Source organism: Pseudophryne corroboree, chromosome 4 (genome assembly GCF_028390025.1).
Source record: "Pseudophryne corroboree isolate aPseCor3 chromosome 4, aPseCor3.hap2, whole genome shotgun sequence".
Lineage (NCBI taxonomy): Eukaryota > Metazoa > Chordata > Amphibia > Anura > Myobatrachidae > Pseudophryne > Pseudophryne corroboree.
Window position 1 is genome coordinate 521,980,000 of NC_086447.1, and position 24,034 is coordinate 522,004,033.

The 24,034-nt window shown below is 48.0% G+C and overlaps 1 protein-coding gene across 2 annotated transcripts in view; it reads left to right on the top strand.

Moving 5' to 3' along the window:
* LOC134909888 (heat shock factor protein 2-like) overlaps positions 1 to 24,034 on the top strand; it is a 333,359-nt gene that overhangs the window by 116,318 nt on the left and 193,007 nt on the right. For both annotated transcript variants that reach the window (XM_063917241.1, XM_063917242.1), the window contains exon 5: positions 21,586 to 21,710. In XM_063917241.1, the coding sequence (XP_063773311.1) occupies positions 21,586 to 21,710 (125 nt within the window). The remainder of the gene's footprint in view (positions 1 to 21,585; positions 21,711 to 24,034) is intronic.

Consider the following 24,034-nt stretch of genomic DNA (forward strand, 5'->3'; position numbering starts at 1 on the left):
GTTTCAAAGCCTGTTGCATTTCCAGACCCTCCATGGGCTATGCTAACAGATGTCATGGCTGGATTGCAATCAAAATTGTCCGCCGCTCGACAAGAGCGGGAAGCGGCAAGATCTGAGTCTCGGCTGAGACCGCCAGAACTACAGGAGGCGTCTCAGCCTTGCCAAAAGTCCAAATCCATTTTGGGTAGAAGGGATAAATTTCATTTGTCTTATGATTTACCAGTTTCTGCTATGTTGCATTCTGACGATTCTATGCCTGACCTCACTGCGCAAGATGAGGATGAGGACGGCGAAGTAGACCAGCAGTCAGATAGTGAAGATTTTGACAGCCCAGGCATTGATAATCTCATCAGTCTCTGAAGTTTACAGAAACTGAGGACCCTCTGACAAATGATGAAGTCGTCTTTACTAAACGAAAGAGATCTCCAATGTGTTTTCCTGTTTCGGAATCTCTTAATAAGAAGTTAGTAGAAACACGAAAGTATCCAGATAAACGGTTTTCTATACCTCACAGATTTAAGTCTAGTTACCCGTTTCCAGAGTCTGTGACATGTACATGAGAGAATCCACCAATGGTGGATTCGTCTGTGTCAAAACTTACAAAGAAATTAACCATACCAGTACCAACGGCTACTACGCTTAAAGACCCTTCAGACTGTAAAATAGAAGCTATGCTAAAGTCCATGTATATAGCAGCAGGAGTGTTGCTTAGACCTGGGTTGGTTGGCATTTGGGTCACTAAGGCGCTGATTGTATGGATAACAGAACTCAAGTCTGCCCTACATGACGATCACCTTATACTTCTTGCTGATCAAATTTGTGAAGCTGCTGAGTATCTATGTACAGCTTCTACTGACGTCTGTCAGCTCCCTTCTCGCATTTCATCGTTGCTAGTTACAGTACGACGAGCACTCTGGCTGCGTTCTTGGCAAGCGAAGGCAGAGGTCAAAAGAGGTATAGAGGCGTTATCTTACGGTGGCGAGAAGTTATTTGGTCCTGAATTGGACAAATGGATTTCTGAGGCCACGGGAGGAAAATCTGTTTTCCTACCATTGCCTCCAACGGTACCTAGACGGAAATACTCTGGCCCGGCGTTCAAATCCTTTAGACCTCAGCCCTTTCGAGGCCGTGGTAGAGGAACAGCCACGCCTGGTAGACGAGGTCGAGGACGTGGTTTCCAACAAACCAACACCAGTCGTCAGGACGCTAAGGTCACCGACAAGCCAGTGGCATGACGGGCTCCCAGCCCATCTCGGATCTCCAATTGTGGGAGCACGCCTTCAGACGTTCCATTTGGCATGGTTCAAGACATCCACAGATGGGTGGATCCGCAATTTAGTGTTAAAAGGTTACAAAATAGAGTTCAACTGTCTCCCGCCACTGCGGTTTTTCAAGACAGGACTGCCTCTGTCGGACGACAAGAGGGCGGTTCTGCAAATTGCCATTCAATCCCTGCTGGATTCAGCAGTTTTGATTCCGGTCCCTGTACAACAACAAGGTCAGGGTTATTATTCCAGTCTGTTTGTGGTACCAAAGCCGGATGGCTCCGTCAGGCCAATATTGAACCTAAAGGGTCTCAATCAGTATGTCACTTACTACAGATTCAAGATGGAATCTCTGCGGTCAGTAATTGCAGGTTTAGAGCCACAGGAATTCATGATTGCGCTAGATCTCAAGGATGCGTACTTACACATTCCGATTTGGCCACCTCATCAGAGGTTCTTGCGTTTTGCGATATGGCAGAACCATTACCAGTTTCAGGCTCTACCGTTTGGCCTCTCGTCAGCGCCTCGGGTATTCACCAAAGTGATGTCTGTGATGATAGCTCATCTCAGATCCCCGAGAGTGATAATAGTTCCGTACTTGGACGATCTGCTCATCAAAGCTCCGTCTCAACAGATGCTCCTCCAACATGCGTTGCTAACGTACAATGTACTAGTTCAGCACGGTTGGATTTTCAACTTCAAGAAATCACATCTAATTCCGTCTCAACAACTTCAATTCCTAGGTATGATTCTCGATACGGTAAATCAAAGAATTTACCCACCAGAACAGAAAGTACAGATTATTCGTCATCTGGTACAATTAGTGCTCAAGCCACGCACAGTCTCGGTACATTTGTGCATTCGCCTTTTAGGCACAATGGTGGCGTTTTTCGAAGCGCTTCAGTTCGGAAGATTTCACTCACGTCTTTTTCAACTGGTTGTGCTCGCACAGTGGTCGGGCTCGCATCTGCAGATTCACCACAGGGTGAGGTTGTCGCCACGGGCCAGTGTATCTCTACTCAGGTGGCTCAAAGAACACAATCTAACCGCAGGGAAACGGTTCGGCGCCTGGAATTGGATAATTCTAACGACGGACGCGAGTCTCAGAGGTTGGGGAGCTGTAGTTCAAAATTGTCAGCTCCAGGGTCTCTGGGCGGATCACGAAAGATTGCTGTCTATAAATGTCCTGGAACTCCGGGCAATTTACAATGCGCTACGACAAGCAGTGCACATGCTCCGGTCTCAGACTGTCCAAGTGCAGTCAGACAACGCGACGGCGGTCGCGTACATCAACAAACAAGGAGGAACAAGAAGCCGCATGGCAATGCGGGAAGTAGCTTGAATCCTAAATTGGGCCGAGCGTCACCAAGTGAAAATGTCGGCAGTGTTCATTCCGGGAGTGGACAACTGGGAGGCGGATTATCTCAGCCGTCGGGATTTTCATCCAGGAGAATGGGCATTAAATCCAGAAGTGTTTCACATGTTGGTCCAGAGGTGGGGTTACCCTCAAGTGGACCTGATGGCATCTCGCCACAATCACCAAACGGCCCAGTATGTGTCCAGAACGCGAGATCCAAAGGCAGTGGCGGTGGATGCTCTCACAATCGCGTGGCCTTACAGCCTCGTGTATCTGTTTACACCGTTTCCGCTGCTCCCTCTGTTGCTAAAACGGATTAAAAGAGAGTCCGCCACAGTCATACTAGTGGCGCCTCACTGTCCTCGGAGAGCTTGGTTCTCGGATCTACGCGGACTACTCGCAGACGATCCTTGGCCGCTCCCACTACGTCCGGACCTGTTACAACAGGGTCCGTTTCTTTACCCCAATTTAGCGCGGCTGCGTTTGACGGGGTGGCTGTTGAGACCGCCCTCTTAAGAAGAGAGGGCATTCCAGAATCGGTTATACCAACCATGTTACGAGCTAGGAAGCCAGTTACGGCAGCTCATTATTACAGAATTTGGCATGCCTATATAGGTTGGTGTGAAGCTCGGAAGTTTCCGACATCATCTTTCAAGTTATCCCGTCTTTTTCTATTTCTACAGACGGGGTTAGATGGAGGACTGCGTTTATCTACACTAAAGGTGCAGGTATCTGCTTTGTCAATTTACTTTCAAAGACGATTGGCTCTATTGCCGTCTATACACACCTTTATGCAAGGTGTCCTCAGAGTGCAGCCTCCATTCATTCCACCTACAGCGCCATGGGACTTGAATCTGGTTTTAGATTTCTTACAGTCTTCATATTTTGAACCCTTACAACAAGTGGATATTAAGTTTCTCACTTGGAAAACAATTTTTCTCCTAGCCTTAGCTTCAGCAAGGCGTGTTTCAGATTTGGGTGCTTGGTGTTTCATGATGACAGAGCGGAACTACGGACGAATCCCGCTTTCTTACCAAAGGTAGTGTCATCTTTTCACATCAATCAACCAATAGTAGTTCCTGTGTTAACAGAAGATTCTGGAACTTTGGATGTGGTACGCGCATTACGCGTTTATGTATCCCGAACGTCGGATACGTTGTTTGTTCTCTATGATGCTGCCAAGATGGGTTGGCCAGCTTCTAAGCAGACCTTATCCAGATGGATAAAACTGACCATACGTCAGGCTTACCTTCAAGCTAGGTTACAGCAGCCTACATCAGTAACAGCTCATTCCACACGTTCTGTGGGAACTTCATGGGCAGCTGGTCGTGGGGCTTTTATGACGCAGCTTTGCCGTGCGGCTACATGGTCATCAGTGCACACGTTTGTGCGCTTTTACAAGTTTGATACGTTTGCGGCATCAGCATCTAGCTTTGGCCGCCTAGTGTTACAGGTGCCAAACAGCTCTCCCGCCCACGGGGGAAGCTCAAGGGTACTCCAGTGACCCCTAGTGGATGAAAAAGAAAATAGGATTTTGGTACTTACCAGGTTTTCTTTGAATCCATAGGGGGCGCTGGACGCCCACCTAGAGCAGTTTTACCTGGTTTGTGGTAAGTTCAGGGGATTTTATGGTAACACACTCTCACCGACTGGTTCAAATTATAAAGTTCTATCGGTTATGGTGTCAACTGTTCAGTTGTCAGTAACGTTATGTGTCAACTTTATTGTTGTCCGTTATTTTATATGTAATTCTCCATTGTCAACCTCTCTATAGCTCCTGTTCGGCTCAGTAAAAAACACTGAGGTACTCTGGGATATGGAGGGGTGGAGAGTTCTAAATTTAAATATTCAGTGCCCTGTTCCTGCGGAAGCCGTCCATATCCCAAGAGTACTCCAGTGCCCCCTATGGATTCAAAGAAAAGGATTTACCTGGTAAGTCCCAAAATCCTATTATCAGATGCAGTCCTTGCGGTCGCATAAGTCCAGAAGAGGTCGGGGCTCATCCTTCCTCGCCAGAGGTAAGGGTAGAAGGAAAAGAACGCCTGCTTCGGTAAGCTCCCAGGAACAGAAGTCCTCCCCGGCTTCTACTAAATCCACCGCATGACGCTGGGGCTCCACTGAGGGAGTCCGCACCGGTGGGGGCACGTCTTCGACTCTTCAGCCAGGTCGGGCTTCTGTCAGACGTGGCTCCTTGGGCGATGGAAATTGTATCCCAAGGCTACAAACTAGAATTCGAAGAGGTGCCCCCTCGACGATTTTTCAAATCGGCCTTGTCAGCTTCTTCCCCAGAGAGGGAAGTAGTGTTAGCTGCAATTCAAATGCTGTGTCAACAGCAAGTGATTGTCACGGTTCCCCTAGTCCAACAGGTACTATTCAACCCTGTTCGTGGTCCCGAAGCCGGATGGCTCGGTTGGATTTTAAATCTGAAATCCCTAAACCTGTACTTGAAAAGGTTCAAATTCAAGATGGAATCGCTTCGGGCAGTGATCTCCAGTCTTGAAGGGGGGGATTTTATGGTGTCACTGGACATAAAGGATGCATACCTTCATGTCCCCATATATCCTCCTCATCAGGAGTACCTGAGATTCGCTGTACAGGACTGTCAATACCAGTTTCAGACGTTGCCGTTTGGGCTTTCCACGGCCCCGAGGATTTTCACCAAGGTGATGGCGGAGATGATGGTGCTCCTGCGCAGGCAGGGAGTCACAATTATCCCGTACTTGGACGATCTCCTGATAAAAGCGAGATCGAGAGATCAATTGCTGAAAAGCGTGTCACTCTCCCTGAGAGTACTACAACAGCACGGTTGGATTCTAAATCTGCCAAAGTCGCAATTGATTCCAACGACTCGACTATCATTCATTCGAGGCCATCCCTTTCGGCAGGTTTCATGCGAGGACATTTCAGTGGGACCTTCTGGACAAGTGGTCGGGGTCCCATCTACAAATACATCAGAAGATAAGCCTGTCCCCCAGGGCCAGGGTGTCTGTACTGTGGTGGCCGCAGAGTGCTCACCTTCTAGAGGGTCGCAGATTCGGCATTCAAGACTGGGTTCTGATAACCACGGACGCGAGCCTCAGAGGATGGGGAGCAGTCACACAAGGAAGGAATTTTCAGGGACTGTGGTTAAGCCAGGTGGCTTGTCTACACATCAACATACTGGAATTAAGGGCCATATACAACGGCCTACGACAAGCGGAGAATCTTCTTCGCGACCTACCGGCTCTGATTCAATCAGACAACGTCACAACCATGGCTCATGTAAACCGCCAAGGCGGGACAAGGAGCAGAGTGGCAATGGCGGAAGCCACCAGGATTCTGCGCTGGGCAGAAAATCACGTAAGCGCTCTGTCAGCGGTATTCATTCCGGGAGTGGACAACTGGGAAGCAGACTTCCTCAGCAGACACTATCTCCATCCAGGAGAGTGGGGACTTCATCAAGAAGTCTTTGCAGAGATAAGTCTTTGGGGACTTCCTCAAATAGACATGGCATCATGCCTCAACAAGTAGCTTCGGAGGTATTGTGCCAGGTCAGGGGACCCTCAGGCAGTAGCGGTGGACGCCCTGGTGACACCATGGGTGTTTCAGTCGATGTATGTGTTCCCTCCTCTTCCTCTCATCTCAAAAATATTGAGAATCATAAGACGAAAAAGAGTACAGACAATACTCATTGTCCCAGATTGGCCTCGAAGGGCCTGGTATTCAGAACTTCAGGAAATGCTCACAGAAGATCCGTGGCCTTTTCCTCTCAGGGAGGACCTGTTGCAGCAGGGACCCTGCGTGTTCCAAGATTTACCGCGGTTACGTTTGACGGCATGGCGGTTGAACACCGAATCTTAGCGGGGAAGGTTATTCCGGAAGAAGTCATCCCTACTCTGATAAAGGCTAGGAAGGAAGTGACGGCGAAACATTATCACCGTATCTGGAGGAAGTATCTATCTTGGTGTGAAGCCAAGAATGCTCCTACGGAAGGTTTCCACTTGGGCCGTTTTCTCCACTTTCTACAGACAGGAGTGGATATGGGCCTAAAGCTAGGCTCCATTAAGGTACAGATTTCGGCCCTATCTATATTCTTCCAGAAGGAATTGGCTTCTCTTCCAGAAGTCCAAACTTTTGTAAAGGGAGTGCTACACATCCAACCTCCTTTTGTGCCCCCAGTGGCACCATGGGACCTTAACGTGGTGTTACAGTTTCTAAAATCTCACTGGTTTGAACCTCTTCAAACAGTTGAATTAAAGTTTCTCACTTGGAAAGTGGTCATGTTGTTGGCCTTGGCATCTGCAAGGCGGGTGTCCGAATTGGCGGCCTTATCTCATAAGAGCCCCTATCTCATTTTCCATGAGGATAGAGCAGAGTTGAGGACTCGTCCTCAATTTTTGCCTAAGGTGGTGTCATCGTTTCATATGAACCAACCTATTGTGGTGCCTGTGGCTACGGGAGACTTGGAGGATTCCAAATCCCTTGATGTAGTCAGGGCCTTAAAAATTTACGTAGCCAGGACGGCTCGGGTTAGGAAAACAGAGGCACTGTTTGTCCTGTATGCAGCCAACAAGGTTGGCACTCCTGCTTCTAAGCAGACTATTGCTCGCTGGATCTGTAACACGATTAGCAGGCTCATTCTACGGCTGGATTGCCGTTACCATATTCAGTAAAGGCCCATTCCAATAGGAAGGTGGGCTCTTCTTGGGCGGCTGCCCGAGGCGTCTCGGCCTTACAGCTTTGCCGAGCAGCTACTTGGTCGGGTTCAAACACTTTTGCAAAATTCTACAAGTTTGATACCCTGGCTGAGGAGGACCTCATGTTTGCTCAATCGGTGCTGCAGAGTCATCCGCACTCTCCCGCCCGGTTTGGAGCTTTGGTATAATCCCCATGGTCCTTACAGAGTTCCCAGCATCCTCTAGGACGTAAGAGAAAAGAAGATTTTAAACCTACCGGTAAATCTTTTTCTCCTAGTCCGTAGAGGATGCTGGGCGCCCGTCCCAGTGCGGACATATTTCTGCATGACTTGTATATAGTTATTGCTTACATAAGGGTTATGTTACAGTTAAGATCAGTCGTTGGCTGATACTGTTTTGATCATACTGTTAACTGGTTGCGTATATTTCAGGTTATACGGTGTGGATGGTGTGGGCTGGTATGAATCTTGCCCTTGGATTAACAAAAATCCTTTACTCGTACTGTCCGTCTCCTCTGGGCACAGTTTCTCTAACTGAGGTCTGGAGGAGGGGCATAGAGGGAGGAGCCAGTGCACACCATACTAGAAAGTTCTTTTAGGTGCCCATGTCTCCTGCGGAGCCCGTCTATACCCCATGGTCCTTACTGAGTCCCCAGCATCCTCTACGGACTAGGAGAAAAAGATTTACCGGTAGGTTTAAAATCTTATTTTAACCACATCAGGATCCAGCAATCTGAAAAACAGTGGTGTTTCCTTATCCATTTGTATGCAACGACATATAAACGTTAACCAAGTGTGCAAAAAACAAAATGTTGGTCCCGTACCAAAATTAATGAATGATACCGGTTATCTCAAAAAGCCTATGCACTGAGGAGACAATCAGCTCTCTGACTTCAAGTCTCCTTTATAGAGGCTAGAAAATGCCTGCCCAACCTCCAGCTGTTGTGAAACTACAAGTGCCAGCATGCCCTGCCACAGTTTTGCTATTAGGGAATGCTAAAACCGGCAGGGCATGCTGGGTTGTGTAGTTTCACAACAGCTGGAGAGCCACAGGTTGGCCTAGAATATTAGTAATAATTAGAGGCCCCTCTCACCACAGTGTACCTTACAACTTAACCCACTTACGTGGTATGGTCACATCAGATTAGGCAAAGCCAGGCTGGGCTTTCCCTGACATGGTCGTATCTGATATGACCAGTCAGAAACGCACACTTTGAAGTGCTGCCACTCTCCGAGGGGACCTTCCATCATTAAGAACACAAAGGCATTAAGATTAATGCCCACTTCTGCCATTTTTGTTTACCATTCAAGTAGGAGTTTGCCTGGTAGAAAATTGGCAGATTGCTACCCTACACTAAAGCTACCAGGAAAGCTGATCGCCAGATTTGTGATGAGAGCATGTTACAAAGTGGAGTTTGACCCAGTCGGCCCGATCTACATTTGACATCCATCCTGGCTTTCATGGGCTGCTATTTTGGATTTGCCAAGATGGCCTTGGAGCTTGTGGGCTAGGAAAACCACTCTTGTCTAAAATGTTGGCCCAGTTAGTATACAGCCTTTGCAAAGGCGAAGCCAAAAAGCATTATCATTGTTAGGAAGCCACTTTCTTTAGCCATCCGTAGACCGTGAATTGTGATAAGCAGAATCTTGACTAAAGTGTAATGGGAGGTAATTGTAATATGCTTTTAATATTTTCTCTTTCTCTAACGTCCTTTAGAATGCTGGGACTCCGTAAGGACCATGGGGGAATAGACGGGCTCCGCAGGAGATAGGGCACTTTAAGAAAGCTTTGGACTCTGGGTGTGCACTGGCTCCTCCCTCTATGCCCCTCCTCCAGACCTCAGTTTTACACTGTGCCCAGAGCAAGATGGGTGCACTGCAGAGAGCTCTCCAGAGTTCTCTGCCTAGAAGCATTTTTGTTTGGATTTTTTTTTTCTACCTTTTTACTACTTTTTCACAGGGAGCACTGCTGGCAACAGGCTCCCTGCATCGAGGGACTGAGGAGAGAGGAGCAGACCTTCTTGTCAAAGATAGGCTCTGCTTCCTCGGGTACTGGACACCATTAGCTCCAGAGGGGGTGAACGCAGGTTCTTACTGGGCGTCCACCCCCGGAGCCGCGCCTCCATTCTCCTCACAGAGCTAGAAGTACAGAAGTCGTCAGGCGGCAGAAGCCTTCAGCTTCACTGAGGTAACGCACAGCACTGCAGCTGTTCGTCATTGCTCCCATACACCTCACATACTCCGGTCACTGTAAGGGTGCAGGGCGCAGGGGGGGGCGCCCTGGGCAGCAATATAAACCTCTGCATGGCAAAAAGACTATATACATGTACAGGTGGGCTCTGTACATGTATATAAAAGAGCCCCCGCCAGATTTTACTAAGTTTGAGCGGGACAGAAGCCCGCCGCCGAGGGTGCTGGGCTTCTCCCTCAGCACTCACCAGCGCCATTTTCTCTCCACAGCACTGCTGAGAGGAAGCTCCCCGGACTCTCCCCTGCTTACACACGGTGAAAGGGTGCTTAAAAGAGGGGGGGGGGGGGTCACATAATTGGCGGTTTACATATTATACAGCGCTGCTGGGGAAAAACATTTTGTGTTGGTCTCCAGGGTTATTGCGCTGGGGTGTGTGCTGGCATACTCTCTCTCTGTCTCTCCAAAGGGCCTTGACAGGGATACTGTCTTCAGGAAAGGGGTTCCCTGTGTGTGTGTGAAGTGTGTCGGTACGCATGTTTGACGAGGAAGGTTCACTTAATGTGGAGGGGGAGTGCTTGAATGTCAGGTCGCCGTCTGCAACGCCGACACCGGAATGGGTGGATATGCTGAATGTCTTGAATGCAAATGTCAATCTATTGCATAAAAGATTAGACAAGGCAGAAGCTAGGGATCAGTCAGGTAGCCAGTCCATGCCTGTCCCTGGGGCGCCAGGTCCTTTGGGGTCTCAGAAGCTCACCATATCCCAGATCGATGACACAGATACCGACACAGATACTGACTCTAGTGTCGACTATGAAGATGCAAAATTACAGCCGAAGGTGGCTAAGGGTATACGGTACATGATTATTGCCATTAAAGAGGTTTTGCATATTACTGAGGAACCCCCTGTCCCTGACACGAGGGTACACATGTATAAAGGGAAAAAGCCTGAAGTCACTTTCCCATCCTCATTTGAATTAAGTGACTTGTGCGAAAAGGCTTGGGAATCTCCGGATAGGAGACCACAAGTTCCCTAAAGGATTCTCATGGCGTATCCTTTTCCACAAACTGATAGGATACGCTGGGAATCTTCGCCAAAAGTTGACAAGGCGCTGACACGTTTGTCCAAAAAGGTGGCACTGCCTTCTCAGGATACGGCTTCCCTCAAGGAACCTGCTGATCGCAGGCAGGAAATTACCTTAAAGCACATTTACAATCATTCCGGTACTATTGCTCGACTGGCTATGGCGTCGGCCTGGGTTTGTAGTGCGGTTGTGGCATGGGCAGATTCCTTATCTACGGAAATTGACACCTTAGATAGGGACGCCATTCAAATGACCATAGAGCATATCAGAGATGCTGCCTTGTATATGAGGGATGCTCAGAGAGACATTTGTTTATTAAGCTCCAGAATAAATGCTATGTCTATTTCTGCTAGGCGGCTCTTGTGGACCCGACAGTGGACGGGAGATGCCGATTCAAAGCGGCATATGGAGTCCTTGCCTTACAAAGGGGTGGAGTTGTTTGGCGACGGCCTCTCGGATCTTGTCTCTACGGCTACGGCTGGTAAGTCAAATTTCTTACCTTATGTCCCCCCGCAGCATACAAAAAAGGCACCTCATTATCAAATGCAGTCCTTTCGTTCCAATAAAAACATGAAGGTACGTGGATCATCCTTTGTTGCCAGAGGGAAAGGCAGGGGGAAAAAGCTGCACACAGCTAGTTCCCAAGAGCAGAAGTCCTCCCCTCCGTCTGCAAAGTCCACCGCATGACGCTGGGGCTTTCCGAGGGGAGGCAGATCTGGTGGGGGCTCGTCTTCGGTTTTTCAGCCACGTCTGGGTTCACTCGCAGGTGGATCCCTGGGCATTAGAGATTGTTTCTCAGGGATACAGGCTGGAATTCGAAGACTTGCCTCCTCGCCGGTTTTTCAAATCGGCTCTGCCGGCTTCCCCGTCAGAGAGGGAGCTAGTGTTGGCAGCAATCCAAAAATTGTATATTCAACAGGTGATTGTCAAAGTTCCTCATCTCCAGCAAGGAGAGGGATATTACTCAACCCTGTTTGTGGTCCCGAAACCGGACGGTTCGGTCAGACCCATTTTAAACCTGAAATCTCTGAACCTGTACTTGAAGAGGTTCAAGTTCAAAATGGAATCACTCAGGGCGGTCATCGCCAGCCTGGAGGGGGGGGATTGGATGGTGTCCCTGGACATAAAGGATGCTTACCTTCTTGTTCCGATATTCCCCCCGCATCAGGCGTTCCTGAGATTTGCTGTGCAGGACTGTCACTACCAATTTCAGACGTTGCCGTTTGGGCTTTCCACGGCCCCGAGAATTTTCACCAAGGTAATGGCGGAAATGATGGTGCTCCTGCGCAGGCAGGGGGTCACAATTATCCCATACTTGGACGATCTCCTCATAAAGGCGAGATCTCGGGAGAGGTTGCTGGACAGCGTGTCTCTGTCCATGAAGACGTTGCAGATACACGGCTGGATTCTCAATATACCGAAGTCCCAGCTAGTCCCTAGACCTTTTTGGGGCTGATTCTAGACACAGACCAGAAAAAGGTTTTTCTTCCGATCGAAAAGTTTCAGGAACTCATAGCCATGGTTAGGAACCTATTAAAACCAAAAAAGGTTTCAGTGCATCATTGCACGCGGGTCCTGGGGAAGATGGTGTCTTCATACGAGGCCATCCCTTTCGGCAGGTTCCATGCGAGGACTTTTCAATGGGACCTCTTGGACAAGTGGTCCGGGTCCCATTTACAAATGCATCAAAGGATCACCCTGTCTCCCAGGACCAGGGTATCTCTCCTGTGGTGGCTGAACAGTGCTCACCTACTAGAAGGTCGCAGGTTCGGCATTCAGGACTGGGTCCTGGTGACCACGGACGCAAGCCTCAGAGGCTGGGGAGCAGTGACGCTGGGAAGAAATTTCCAAGGTCTCTGGTCAAGCCCAGAGTCTTGTCTCCACATCAACGTCCTGGAGTTGAGGGCCATATACAACACCCTGCGTCAGCGGAGGAATTGCTTCGGAGAAAATCGGTTCTGATTCAGTCAGACAATGTCACGGCAGTGGCTCATATAAACCGCCAAGGCGGAACAAGGAGCAGAATGGCCATGGCAGAAGCGACCAGGATTCTACGCTGGGCGGAAGGCCATGTAAGCACGCTGTCAGCGGTGTTCATCCCAGGGGTGGACAACTGGGAGGCGGACTTCCTCAGCAGGCACGACCTGCATCCGGGAGAGAGGGGACTTCATCAAGAAGTCTTCGCACAGATCACGGATCGTTGGGGACTGCCTCAAATCGACATGATGGCATCCCGTCTCAACAAAAAGCTAAAGCGGTATTGCGCCAGGTCAAGGGACCCTCAGGCGGTAGCGGTAGACGCTCTGGTGACACCATGGGTGTTTAGATCGGTCTATGTGTTTCCTCCTCTGCCTCTCATACCCAAGGTGTTGAGAATAGTACGAAGAAGCAGGGTCAGAACAATACTCATTGTTCCGGATTGGCCACGGAGGACTTGGTATCCGGAGCTGCAAGAGTTGCTCGCAGGGGATCCGTGGCCTCTTCCTCTAAGGCATGACCTGCTGCTGCAGAGGCCCTGTCTGTTCCAAGACTTACTGCGGCTGCGTTTGACGGCATGGCGGTTGAACGCCGACCTAGCGGAAAAAGGGATTCCGGAGGAAGTCATTCCTTCCCTGATCAAGGCTAGGAAAGACGTGACGTTAAAACATTATCACCGTATATGGCGGAAATATGTTTCTTGGTGTGAGGCCAGAGCTGCTCCTACGGAGGAGTTCCAATTTGGGCCGTCTACTTCACTTCCTTCAAACAGGAGTGACTTTGGGCCTAAAATTAGGGTCCATAAAGGTCCAGATTTCGGCCTTATCCATTTTCTTTCAAAGAGAATTGGCCTCTATTCCTGAAGTACAGACCTTTGTGAAGGGAGTGCTGCATATTCAGCCTCCCTTTGTGCCTCCGGTGGTGCCTTGGGATCTTAACGTGGTGTTACGTTTCCTCGAGTCACCTTGGTTTGAACCACTCAAAAATGTGGAGTTGAAATACCTCACGTGGAAAGTGGTCATGTTGTTGGCGTTAGCTTCGGCAAGACGTGTTTCCGAATTGGCGGCTTTATCACATAAAAGCCCATACTTGGTTTTTCACGTGTATAGGGCAGAGTTGAGGACTCGCCCTCACTTTCTGCCAAAAGTGGTCTCATCTTTTCATGTGAACCAACCTATTGTCGTGCCTGTGGCTACACGGGACTTGGAGGATTCCGAGTCCCTGGATGTAGTCAGGGCTTTGAAGATTTATGTGACCAGAACGGCTAGAATCAGGAAGACTGAAGCTTTGTTCGTTCTGTATGCGGCCAACAAGGTTGGCGCTCCTGCTTCAAAGCAGACTATTGCTTGCTGGATCTGTAACACGATTCAGCAGGCGCATTATACGGCAGGATTGCCGTACTGAAATCGGTTAAGGCCCACTCCACTAGGAAAGTGGGCTCTTCCTGGGCGGCTGCTCGAGGGGTCTCGGCATTACAGTTGTGCCGAGCAGCTACTTGGTCGGGGACAAACACCTTTGCAAAGTTCTATAAGTTTGATACCCTGGCTGAGGAGGACCTCCTGTTTGCTCAATCGGTGCTGCAGAGTCATCTGCACTCTCCCGCCCGTTTGGGAGCTTTGGTATAATCCCCATGGTCCTTTCGGAGTCCCAGCATCCTCAAGGACGTTAGAGAAAATAAGATTTTACTTACCGGTAAATCTATTTCTCGTAGTCCGTAGAGGATGCTGGGCGCCCCTCCCAAGTGCGGACTTCTTCTGCAAGACTTGTATATAGTTATTGCTTACATAAGGGTTATGTTATAGTTTTTCGGTGGAACCGTGGCTATGTTGTTGTTCATACTGCTAACTGGGTAAGTTTATCACAAGTTATACGGTGTGATTGGTGTGGCTGGTATGAATCTCGCCCTTAGATTTACAAAAATCCTTCCTCGTACTGTCCATCTCCTCTGGGCACAGTTTCCCTAACTGAGGTGTGGAGGAGGGGCATAGAGGGAGGAGCCAGTGCACACCCAGAGTCCAAGGCTTTCTTAATGTGCCCTATCTCCTGCGGAGCCCGTCTATTTCCCATGGTCCTTACGGAGTCCCAGCATCCTCTACGGACTACGAGAAATAGATTTACCGGTAAGTAAAATCTTATTTTTTTTTTTTTTTTTTTTTCTTGTTTGATGGGCAAGAAAAGAACCCTTGTTCTAATTACATGCACCTACATGTGTCCTGTTGTTGATGTCTAACCATCCAAATGCAGTACTAAGAATCAAAATCACTGTTCTGCTGTGAAAAGTCACACCCCTTTGGCTTATTGTAATGACTATGCCTAACGTTTCAGACACTTGGGGCAAGAGATCTATTTCTCCCTTGCATAGCATTGTGTGGATCTTTATATACACTTACTAATGTCTTACCAGTCTTATGAAGCAAACAGTGCACTGGTGGTGCCTGCTGGAAGTAAATTAAGTACTACTAATTTATGCATGTTGCATGTATGAGTTGTACCTTTAACTCTTTGGAACTGTTATCTGTAAGTTATACCCGAATACCTAACATCACTATAATGTGTGAAAATGTTAAAGTGACGCATGGTTGGGAAAAATGATAATCACTGAAGAACCCTGTTGTGGGGCTTGACACCTTCACAAATTGTTTCTCTGACGTCCTAGTGGATGCTGGGAACTCCGTAAGGACCATGGGGAATAGCGGGCTCCGAAGGAGGCTGGGCACTCTAGAAAGATCTTAGACTACCTGGTGTGCACTGGCTCCTCCCACTATGACCCTCCTCCAAGCCTCAGTTAGATTTCGTGCCCGGCCGAGGTTGGATGCACACTAGGGGCTCTCCTGAGCTCTTAGAAAGTTATAGTCTTAGAATTTGTTATTTTCAGTGAGACCTGCTGGCAACAGGCTCACTGCAGCGAGGGACTAAGGGGAGAAGAAGCGAACTCGCCTGCTTGCAGCCGGATTGGGCTTCTTAGGCTACTGGACACCATTAGCTCCAGAGGGATCGACCGCAGGCCCAGCCTTGATGTTCGGTCCCGGAGCCGCGCCGCCGTCCCCCTTACAGAGCCAGAAGCAAGAAGATGGTCCGAAAAATCGGCGGCATGAAGACATCCTGTCTTCACCAAGGTAGCGCACAGCACTGCAGCTGTGCGCCATTGCTCCTTATACACACTTCACACTCCGGTCACTGAGGGTGCAGGGCGCTGGGGGGGGGCGCCCTGAGGCAGCAATAAAAACACCTTGGCTGGCTAAAATACCTCAATATATAGCCCCTGGGGCTATATATGAGGTAAATACCCCTGCCAGAATCCCATAAAAAGCGGGAGAATACGCCGCGAAAAAGGGGCGGAGCCTATCTCCTCAGCACACTGGCGCCATTTTTCCCTCACAGCTCGGTTGGAAGGAAGCTCCCTGGCTCTTCCCTGCAATTCTACAGTACAGTAAGAGGGAAAAGAGAGGGGGGGCATTAAAATTGGCACAGTATACAGTATATTATATTGAAAAGCAGCTATTAGGGACATAACTCAGTTAGTCCCTGTATATATATAGCGCTCTGGTGTGTGCTGGCATACTCTTACTCTGTCCCCCCAAAGGGCTTTTGTGGGTCCTGTCCTCTGTTGGAGCATTCCCTGTGTGTGTGGAGTGTGTCGGTACGGCTGTGTCGACATGTTTGAGGAGGATAATGATGTGGAGGGGGAGCAGATGCCTTTAGCAGGGATGTCACCCCCTGGGGGGGTCAGACACCTGAGTGGATGGTATTATGGCAGGAAATGAGTGCACGTATAGACTCCTTACATAAAAAATTTGACGACATGCCGACTGTGGGACAGCCGAGTCTTCAGCTCGTGCCTGTCCAGGTGTCTCAAAAGTCATCATGGGCTCTGAAACGCCCGCTATCTCAGGTGGCGCAAGTAGATGTCGACACGGATACTGACACCAGTGTCGACGACGATGAGTCAAATTTAATGCCCGTTAAGGCCATTCACTGCATGATTGAGGCAATGAAAGAGGTGTTAAATATTTCTGATTTACATCCAGGTACCACAAAAAAGGGTATTATGTTTGGGGAGAAAAAACTACCTGTAGTTTTTCCCCCGTCAGATGAATTAAATGAAGTGTGTGAAGAAGCGTGGGCTTCCCCTGATAAGAAATTGGTAATTCCTAAGAAGCTACTAATGGCGTTCCCTTTCCGCCAGAGGATAGGTTACGTTGGGAAACACCACCGAAGGTGGATAAAGCGCTCACACGTTTGTCTAAAAAGGTGGCACTACCGTCCCAGGATACGGCCGCCCTTAAGGAACCTGTTGATAGAAAGCAGGAGGCGATCCTGAAGTCTGTATATACACACTCAGGCATTATACTCAGACCAGCTATTGCGTCAGCATGGATGTGCAGTGCTGCCGCTGCGTGGTCAGATAAACTGTCAGAAGATATTGACACGTTAGACAGAGACACGATCCTGCTAACAATTGACCATATCAAAGACTCAGTCTTATACATGAGAGATGCACAGAGGGAAATCTGCCGGCTGGCATCTAAAGTAAGTGCATTATCCATCTCTGCTAGGAGATGCTTATGGACTCGCCAGTGGACAGGAGATTCTGTCAAGAGGCAGAGGCAGAGGGAAAAGGCTGCAGCAAACAGCAGGTTCCCATGAACAAAAGTCCTCCCCCGCTTCCTCTTCCAAGTCTGCCGCATGACGGTGGGGCTTCACAGGCGGAGCCAGGTACGGTGGGGGCCCGCCTCAGGAATTTCAGCGATCAGTGGGCTCGCTCACAGGTGGATCCTTGGATCCTTCAAATAGTATCTCAGGGATACAGGCTGGAATTCGAGGCGACTCCACCCCGCCGTTTCCTAAAATCCGCCTTGCCGATTGCTCCCTCAGACAGGGAGGCGGTGCTAGCAGCGATTCACAAGCTGTATTCCCAGCAGGTGATAATCAAGGTACCCCTACTTCAACAAGGCCGGGGTTACTATTCCACACTATTTGTGGTGCCGAAACCGGACGGTTCGGTGAGACCCATTTTAAATTTGAAATCCTTGAACACGTACATAAAAAAATTCAAGTTCAAGATGGAATCGCTCAGGGCGGTTATTGCAAGCCTGGACGAGGGGGATTACATGGTATCCCTGGACATCAAGGATGCTTACCTGCATGTCCCCATTTACAATTCTCACCAGGAGTACCTCAGATTTGTGGTACAGGATTGCCATTACCAATTCCAGACGCTGCCGTTTGGACTCTCCACGGCACCGAGGGTATTTACCAAGGTTATGTGGCGGAAATGATGATACTCCTTCGAAAAAAGGGAGTTTTAATTATCCCATACTTGGACGATCTCCTAATAAAGGCACGATCCAAGGAACAGTTGTTAGTGGGAGTAGCACTATCTCAGGAAGTGCTGAGCCAGCACGGTTGGATTCTGAATATCCCAAAGTCACAGCTGGTCCCCACGACACGTCTAATGTTCCTGGGAATGATTCTGGACACGGCCCAAAAAAAAAAAAAAAAGAAGGGTTTCTCCCGGAGGAGAAAGCCAGGGAGTTGTCTTCTCTAGTCAGAGACCTCCTAAAACCAAAACAGGTATCGGTGCATCACTGCACGCGGGTCCTGGGAAAGATGGTAGCTTCTTACGAAGCAATTCCATTCGGCAGGTTCCATGCCAGAATTTTTCAGTGGGACCTGTTGGACAAGTGGTCCGGATCGCATCTTCAGATGCATCGTTTAATAACCCTGTCTCCACGAACCAGGGTGTCTCTTCTGTGGTGGCTGCACAGTGCTCATCTTCTGGAGGGCCGCAGATTCGGCATACAGGACTGGGTCCTGGTGACCACGGATGCCAGCCTACGAGGCTGGGGGGCAGTCACAAAGGGAAGAAATTTCCAAGGACTATGGTCAAGTCAGGAGACTGCCCTTCACATAAATATTCTGGAACTAAGGGCCATTTACAATGCCCTAAGTCAAGCAAAATCCCTGCTCCTACACCAGCCGGTGCTGATCCAGTCAGACAACATCACGGCAGTCGCCCATGTGAATCGACAGGGCGGCACAAGAAGCAGGACGGCGATGGCAGAAGCCACAAAAATTCTCCGATGGGCGGAGAATCATGTACTAGCACTGTCAGCAGTGTTCATCCCGGGAGTGGACAACTGGGAAGCAGACTTTCTCAGCAGGCACGACCTCCACCCGGGAGAGTGGGGACTTCATCCAGAAGTCTTCCAAATGATTGTAAATCAATGGGGTCGTCCACAGGTGGACATGATGGCGTCCCGCCTAAACAAAAAACTAGAGAAGTATTGCGCCAGGTCAAGAGACCCTCAGGCGATAGCTGTGGACGCTCTAGTGACACCGTGGGTGTACCGGTCAGTTTATGTGTTCCCTCCTCTACCTCTCATACCAAAGGTATTGAGAATAATAAGAAAGCGAGGAGTAAACACAATTCTCGTGGTTCCGGATTGGCAGAGAAGAGCGTGGTACCCGGAACTTCAAGAGATGATCTCAGAGGACCCGTGGTCTCTGCCGCTCAGACAGGACCTGCTGCAGCAGGGCCCCTGTCTGTTCCAAGACTTACCGCGGCTGCGTTTGACGGCATGGCGGTTGAACGCCGGATCCTGAAGGAAAAGGGCATTCCGGAGGAAGTCATTCCTATGCTTATTAAAGCCAGGAAAGATGTTACGGCAAAGCATTATCACCGCATATGGCGGAAATATGTTGCATGGTGCGAGGCCAAAAAGGCCCCAACAGAGGAATTTCAACTAGGTCGATTTCTGCATTTCCTGCAAGCAGGAGTGAATATGGGCCTAAAACTGGGCTCCATTAAGGTACAGATCTCGGCTCTGTCAATTTTCTTTCAAAAAGAACTAGCTTCAGTACCTGAAGTTCAGACATTTGTGAAAGGAGTGCTGCATATTCAGCCCCCATTTGTGCCTCCTGTGGCACCTTGGGATCTCAACGTGATGTTGAGTTTCTTAAAATCACATTGGTTTGAGCCACTAAAAACCGTGGATCTGAAATATCTCACGTGGAAAGTGGTCATGTTATTGGCCTTGGCTTCAGCCAGGCGAGTGTCAGAGTTGGCGGCTTTATCATATAAAAGCCCTTATCTGATTTTCCATATGGATAGGGCAGAATTGAGGACTCGTCCCCAGTTTCTCCCTAAGGTGGTATCAGCGTTTCACCTGAACCAGCCTATTGTGGTGCCTGCGGCTACTAAGGATTTGGAGGACTCCAAGTTGCTAGACGTTGTCAGGGCCCTGAAAATATATGTTTCCAGGACGGCTGGAGTCAGAAAATCTGACTCGCTGTTTATCCTGTATGCACCCAACAAGCTGGGTGCTCCTGCTTCTAAGCAGACTATTGCTCGTTGGATTTGTAGTACAATTCAGCTTGCACATACTGTGGCAGGCCTGCCACAGCCAAAATCTGTCAATGCCCATTCCACAAGGAAGGTGGGCTCATCTTGGGCGGCTGCCCGAGGGGTCTCGGCTTTACAACTTTGCCGAGCTGCTACTTGGTCAGGGGCAAACACGTTTGCAAAATTCTATAAATTTGATACCCTGGCTGAGGAGGACCTGGAGTTCTCTCATTCGGTGCTGCAGAGTCATCCGCACTCTCCCGCCCGTTTGGGAGCTTTGGTATAATCCCTATGGTCCTTACGGAGTTCCCAGCATCCACTAGGACGTCAGAGAAAATAAGAATTTACTCACCGGTAATTCTATTTCTCGTAGTCCGTAGTGGATGCTGGGCGCCCATCCCAAGTGCGGTTTATCTGCAATACTTGTACATAGTTATTGTTAACTAAATCGGGTTATTGTTGAGCCATCTGTTGAGAGGCTCTATTGTTTCATACTGTTAACTGTGTTTCATATCACGAGTTGTACGGTGTGATTGGTGTGGCTGGTATGAGTCTTACCCGGGATTCAAAATCCTTCCTTATTGTGTACGCTCGTCCGGGCACAGTACCTAACTGAGGCTTGGAGGAGGGTCATAGTGGGAGGAGCCAGTGCACACCAGGTAGTCTAAGATCTTTCTAGAGTGCCCAGCCTCCTTCGGAGCCCGCTATTCCCCATGGTCCTTACGGAGTTCCCAGCATCCACTACGGACTACGAGAAATAGAATTACCGGTGAGTAAATTCTTATTTTTCCTTTCCAGGTGGGTTTAGATTGTTATTTGTTAAAACTCCAGTTAAGTTGTCGTGCCCTGATGAAATGGAGTTAATAATGGAGCAATTTGCTTAATGAACAGTTTCCACCCAGTAGACAAACCTCCATAATTTGAATGGCCAAGGCTTGGTGGGGTTACCTGTTGTGTTTGGAAATTACCCTGTATAATAGGTGACATGATTTCCTGATGGCATTCCTCAGTGTAGTCAAATGTTTACTAGTACACCTTGGAGTTCAAGGACAAATTTACTAAGCAGCACTGTTCAAATCTTCTGCATCTTTGGTGGTTTCAGTCGCTGGATTTAAAGGGGCAAGAATGTTAAATACAAAACACGCATAATTTTGTATTTAATATTATTGCCTTTTAAATCCATAGCTAAAACTAGCAAAGATGCGTGGCTTTGAAAAGCTCCACTTAGTAAATGCAACTTAATAATTTACCTCTGACAGTCAGTTTTAGGAGCATCTTTTTAATTGATTCCCAAAGGGGCTGCTTAACATGGGAGCAGACTGTAGAATATGTATGTCCCAGATGTCAAACTGCTTGTTAGCCTCCAGTTTAATTTTATTCTGGGAATACACATATTCTTCCTTCTTACACATGTAACTTATCATAGTATTCATCATACACATTATATTGCTGTTTAGTCCCATACAGTCTATCAATAATCCACTGTCTGTCTAAAATGTATGTACGCCAAAATTTTTATATACAAGTATTATATATGGTCTTTCTATTATTGGTTTGGTAGGCCCACATATGTGAAATTCAGCAATGCATGTAATGGTACTCATAAATCTTTAAAGCTAATTGTATTTTTTAAGCTCGAACATCTTGGATATGAGAACTGTGCTAACAAAGTACAATAACTTCCTGCTAGATTCCTGTTCTTCAAATTGAAGATGGTAAAACAGGACCAGATGACCTGCAGAAAATATTGACGTTTCTCCATCAGCTGCAAGCAAGACAAGATGTACTTGATACAACTGTAGAATCTCTTAAGAGGTACCGAAGGGGCGCTTAGTTGGAGGTCTAAATCTCATTGGGAGTTTATATTTAAAAGGGATTTAAGAATGGAGTAATACAGTAAAGGGGCTATAAGATTGTGCTGAATGTTTATGCATTACTATTAAATATGCATTTCTGGATTTACACACTGAGCTAAAATAGTAATGAATGTACTCCAATATTGCATGCAATTCTTAGTATTTGACTCTGAACATACTGTTAAATCATTAAAGCTAAGAACCTTTAATTTCAACGTAAAGCAATACCTTTATTCTTTCTAAGACAGAGGACAAATCTAGAAAATATGTTCTGACTCCATGGGAAATATACCAAACCTTCTAACTGGGACAGGTGGAGAAGATGACCATAGCAACTAATCCATCCCTATAATTTATAAAGCATAGTTATAGTAGATAAATTATATCTAGAAGTTGATTGGCTGCTGGGGGCAACTTCTCTTCTTTAGAAGGTTTGATAAATCTTGCCCTTAGACTGGAACACAAACTTTCTTCTGTTAACACAACCCATATCATGTGCAAAACAGGTCTTCACCTTGTACTCTTATGTTATAGCACAATGGAGGATGATATTAAAAAAATAGATGAGGAAATTGTCAAGTTCATTTATTTACATTTTAAAGACTTGCAAATTTGGAACAAATGAAACATGGATACTATATATTATAAGTGTGCGGGCAGGGCCCTCTTACCTTTTTGTCTGTTGTTAATGCTGTGGAAGGAAAAGGGGGGTCTATACTGGAGTTTAAAAATGGGATTTATAGAGAAAATGATGTATCATTTGAATAATTTGTTAAGATGACTCCACTAGTGAAATAAGGCTAGTGAAATAAGGGACTTGAACAAAGATTAATGTGTGGTGGCTAGCATTCTCAATATAAATTGCTCTCATATGCATATGCTTTACTTGGATATCTTTTAAATAAAATACCATTTTAATTTTTTTTGCACTTGGAATATTTGCCGGTGTTAGATAAATAAATATAAATAAATAAAAAGTAAATGTGAAATATGTGGAACACTGTGGAATAACTAGCAGCTATGGTAATTTGTAGCTGAAAGGGGTAGAAGAAAAGATGGGAGGAAAGTTATCACGTGTCACATAAAAATGTTTGTGATAAAAATTTGTGTCAGGTGGGGCTGGGTGCCAAATCCCAGCAGTATTATCACAAATACAGATGTGTCCTCCCTACTTAGCCTCAATATGCCATGCAGCGCGAGATGCATGGCAGAAGTGAGCTGTTGGATCCTGTGCAACAGTGCTAGTGTTGAGTGTTTCTTTTTTCTCTAACGTCCTAGTGGATGCTGGGGACTCCGTAAGGGCCATGGGGAATAGACGGGCTCCGCAGGAGACTAGGCACTCTAAAGAAAGATTTAGTACTATCTGGTGTGCACTGGCTCCTCCCTCTATGCCCCTCCTCCAGACCTCAGTTAGAATCTGTGCCCGGACAGAGCTGGGTGCTTTTAGTGAGCTCTCCTGAGCTTGCTAATAAGAAAGTATTTTAGTTAGGTTTTTTATTTTCAGAGAGCTTCTGCCGGCAACAGACTCTCTGCTACGTGGGACTGAGGGGAGAGAAGCAAACCTACTAACTGCGGCTAGGTTGCGCTTCTTAGGCTACTGGACACCATTAGCTCCAGAGGGATCGAACACAGGACCTGACCTTGTCGTCCGTTCCCGGAGCCGCGCCGTTGCCCTCGCAGAGCCAGAAGACAGAAGCCGGCAGAAGCAGAGAAGACATCGAAATCAGCGGCAGAAGACTCCTGTCTTCACATGAGGTAGCGCACAGCACTGCAGCTGTGCGCCATTGCGCCCACACTAACCCACACACTCCGGTCACTGTAGGGTGCAGGGCGCAGGGGGGGGCGCCCTGGGCAGCAATTGATACCTCCTGGCGAAAGCTGCATATAGACAGTTGGACACTGTTATATGCATGAGCCCCCGCCATTAATTTTACACAAAATCGCGGGACAGAAGCCCGCCGCTGAGGGGGCGGGGCCTTCTTCTTCAGCACTCACCAGCGCCATTTTCCTTCCACAGCTCCGCTGAGAGGAAGCTCCCCAGGCTCTCCCCAGCAGAATCACGGTAGAAGGGTAAAAAAGAGAGGGGGGGCACATAAATTTAGGCGCATTAATCATAATACAGCAGCTACTGGGTAAACACAAAGTTACTGTGTGATTCCTGGGTCATATAGCGCTGGGGTGTGTGCTGGCATACTCTCTCTCTGTCTCTCCAAAAGGCCTTGTGGGGGTCCTGTCCTCATTTATAGCTTCCCCTGTGTGTGTGGTGTGTCGGTACGCGTGTGT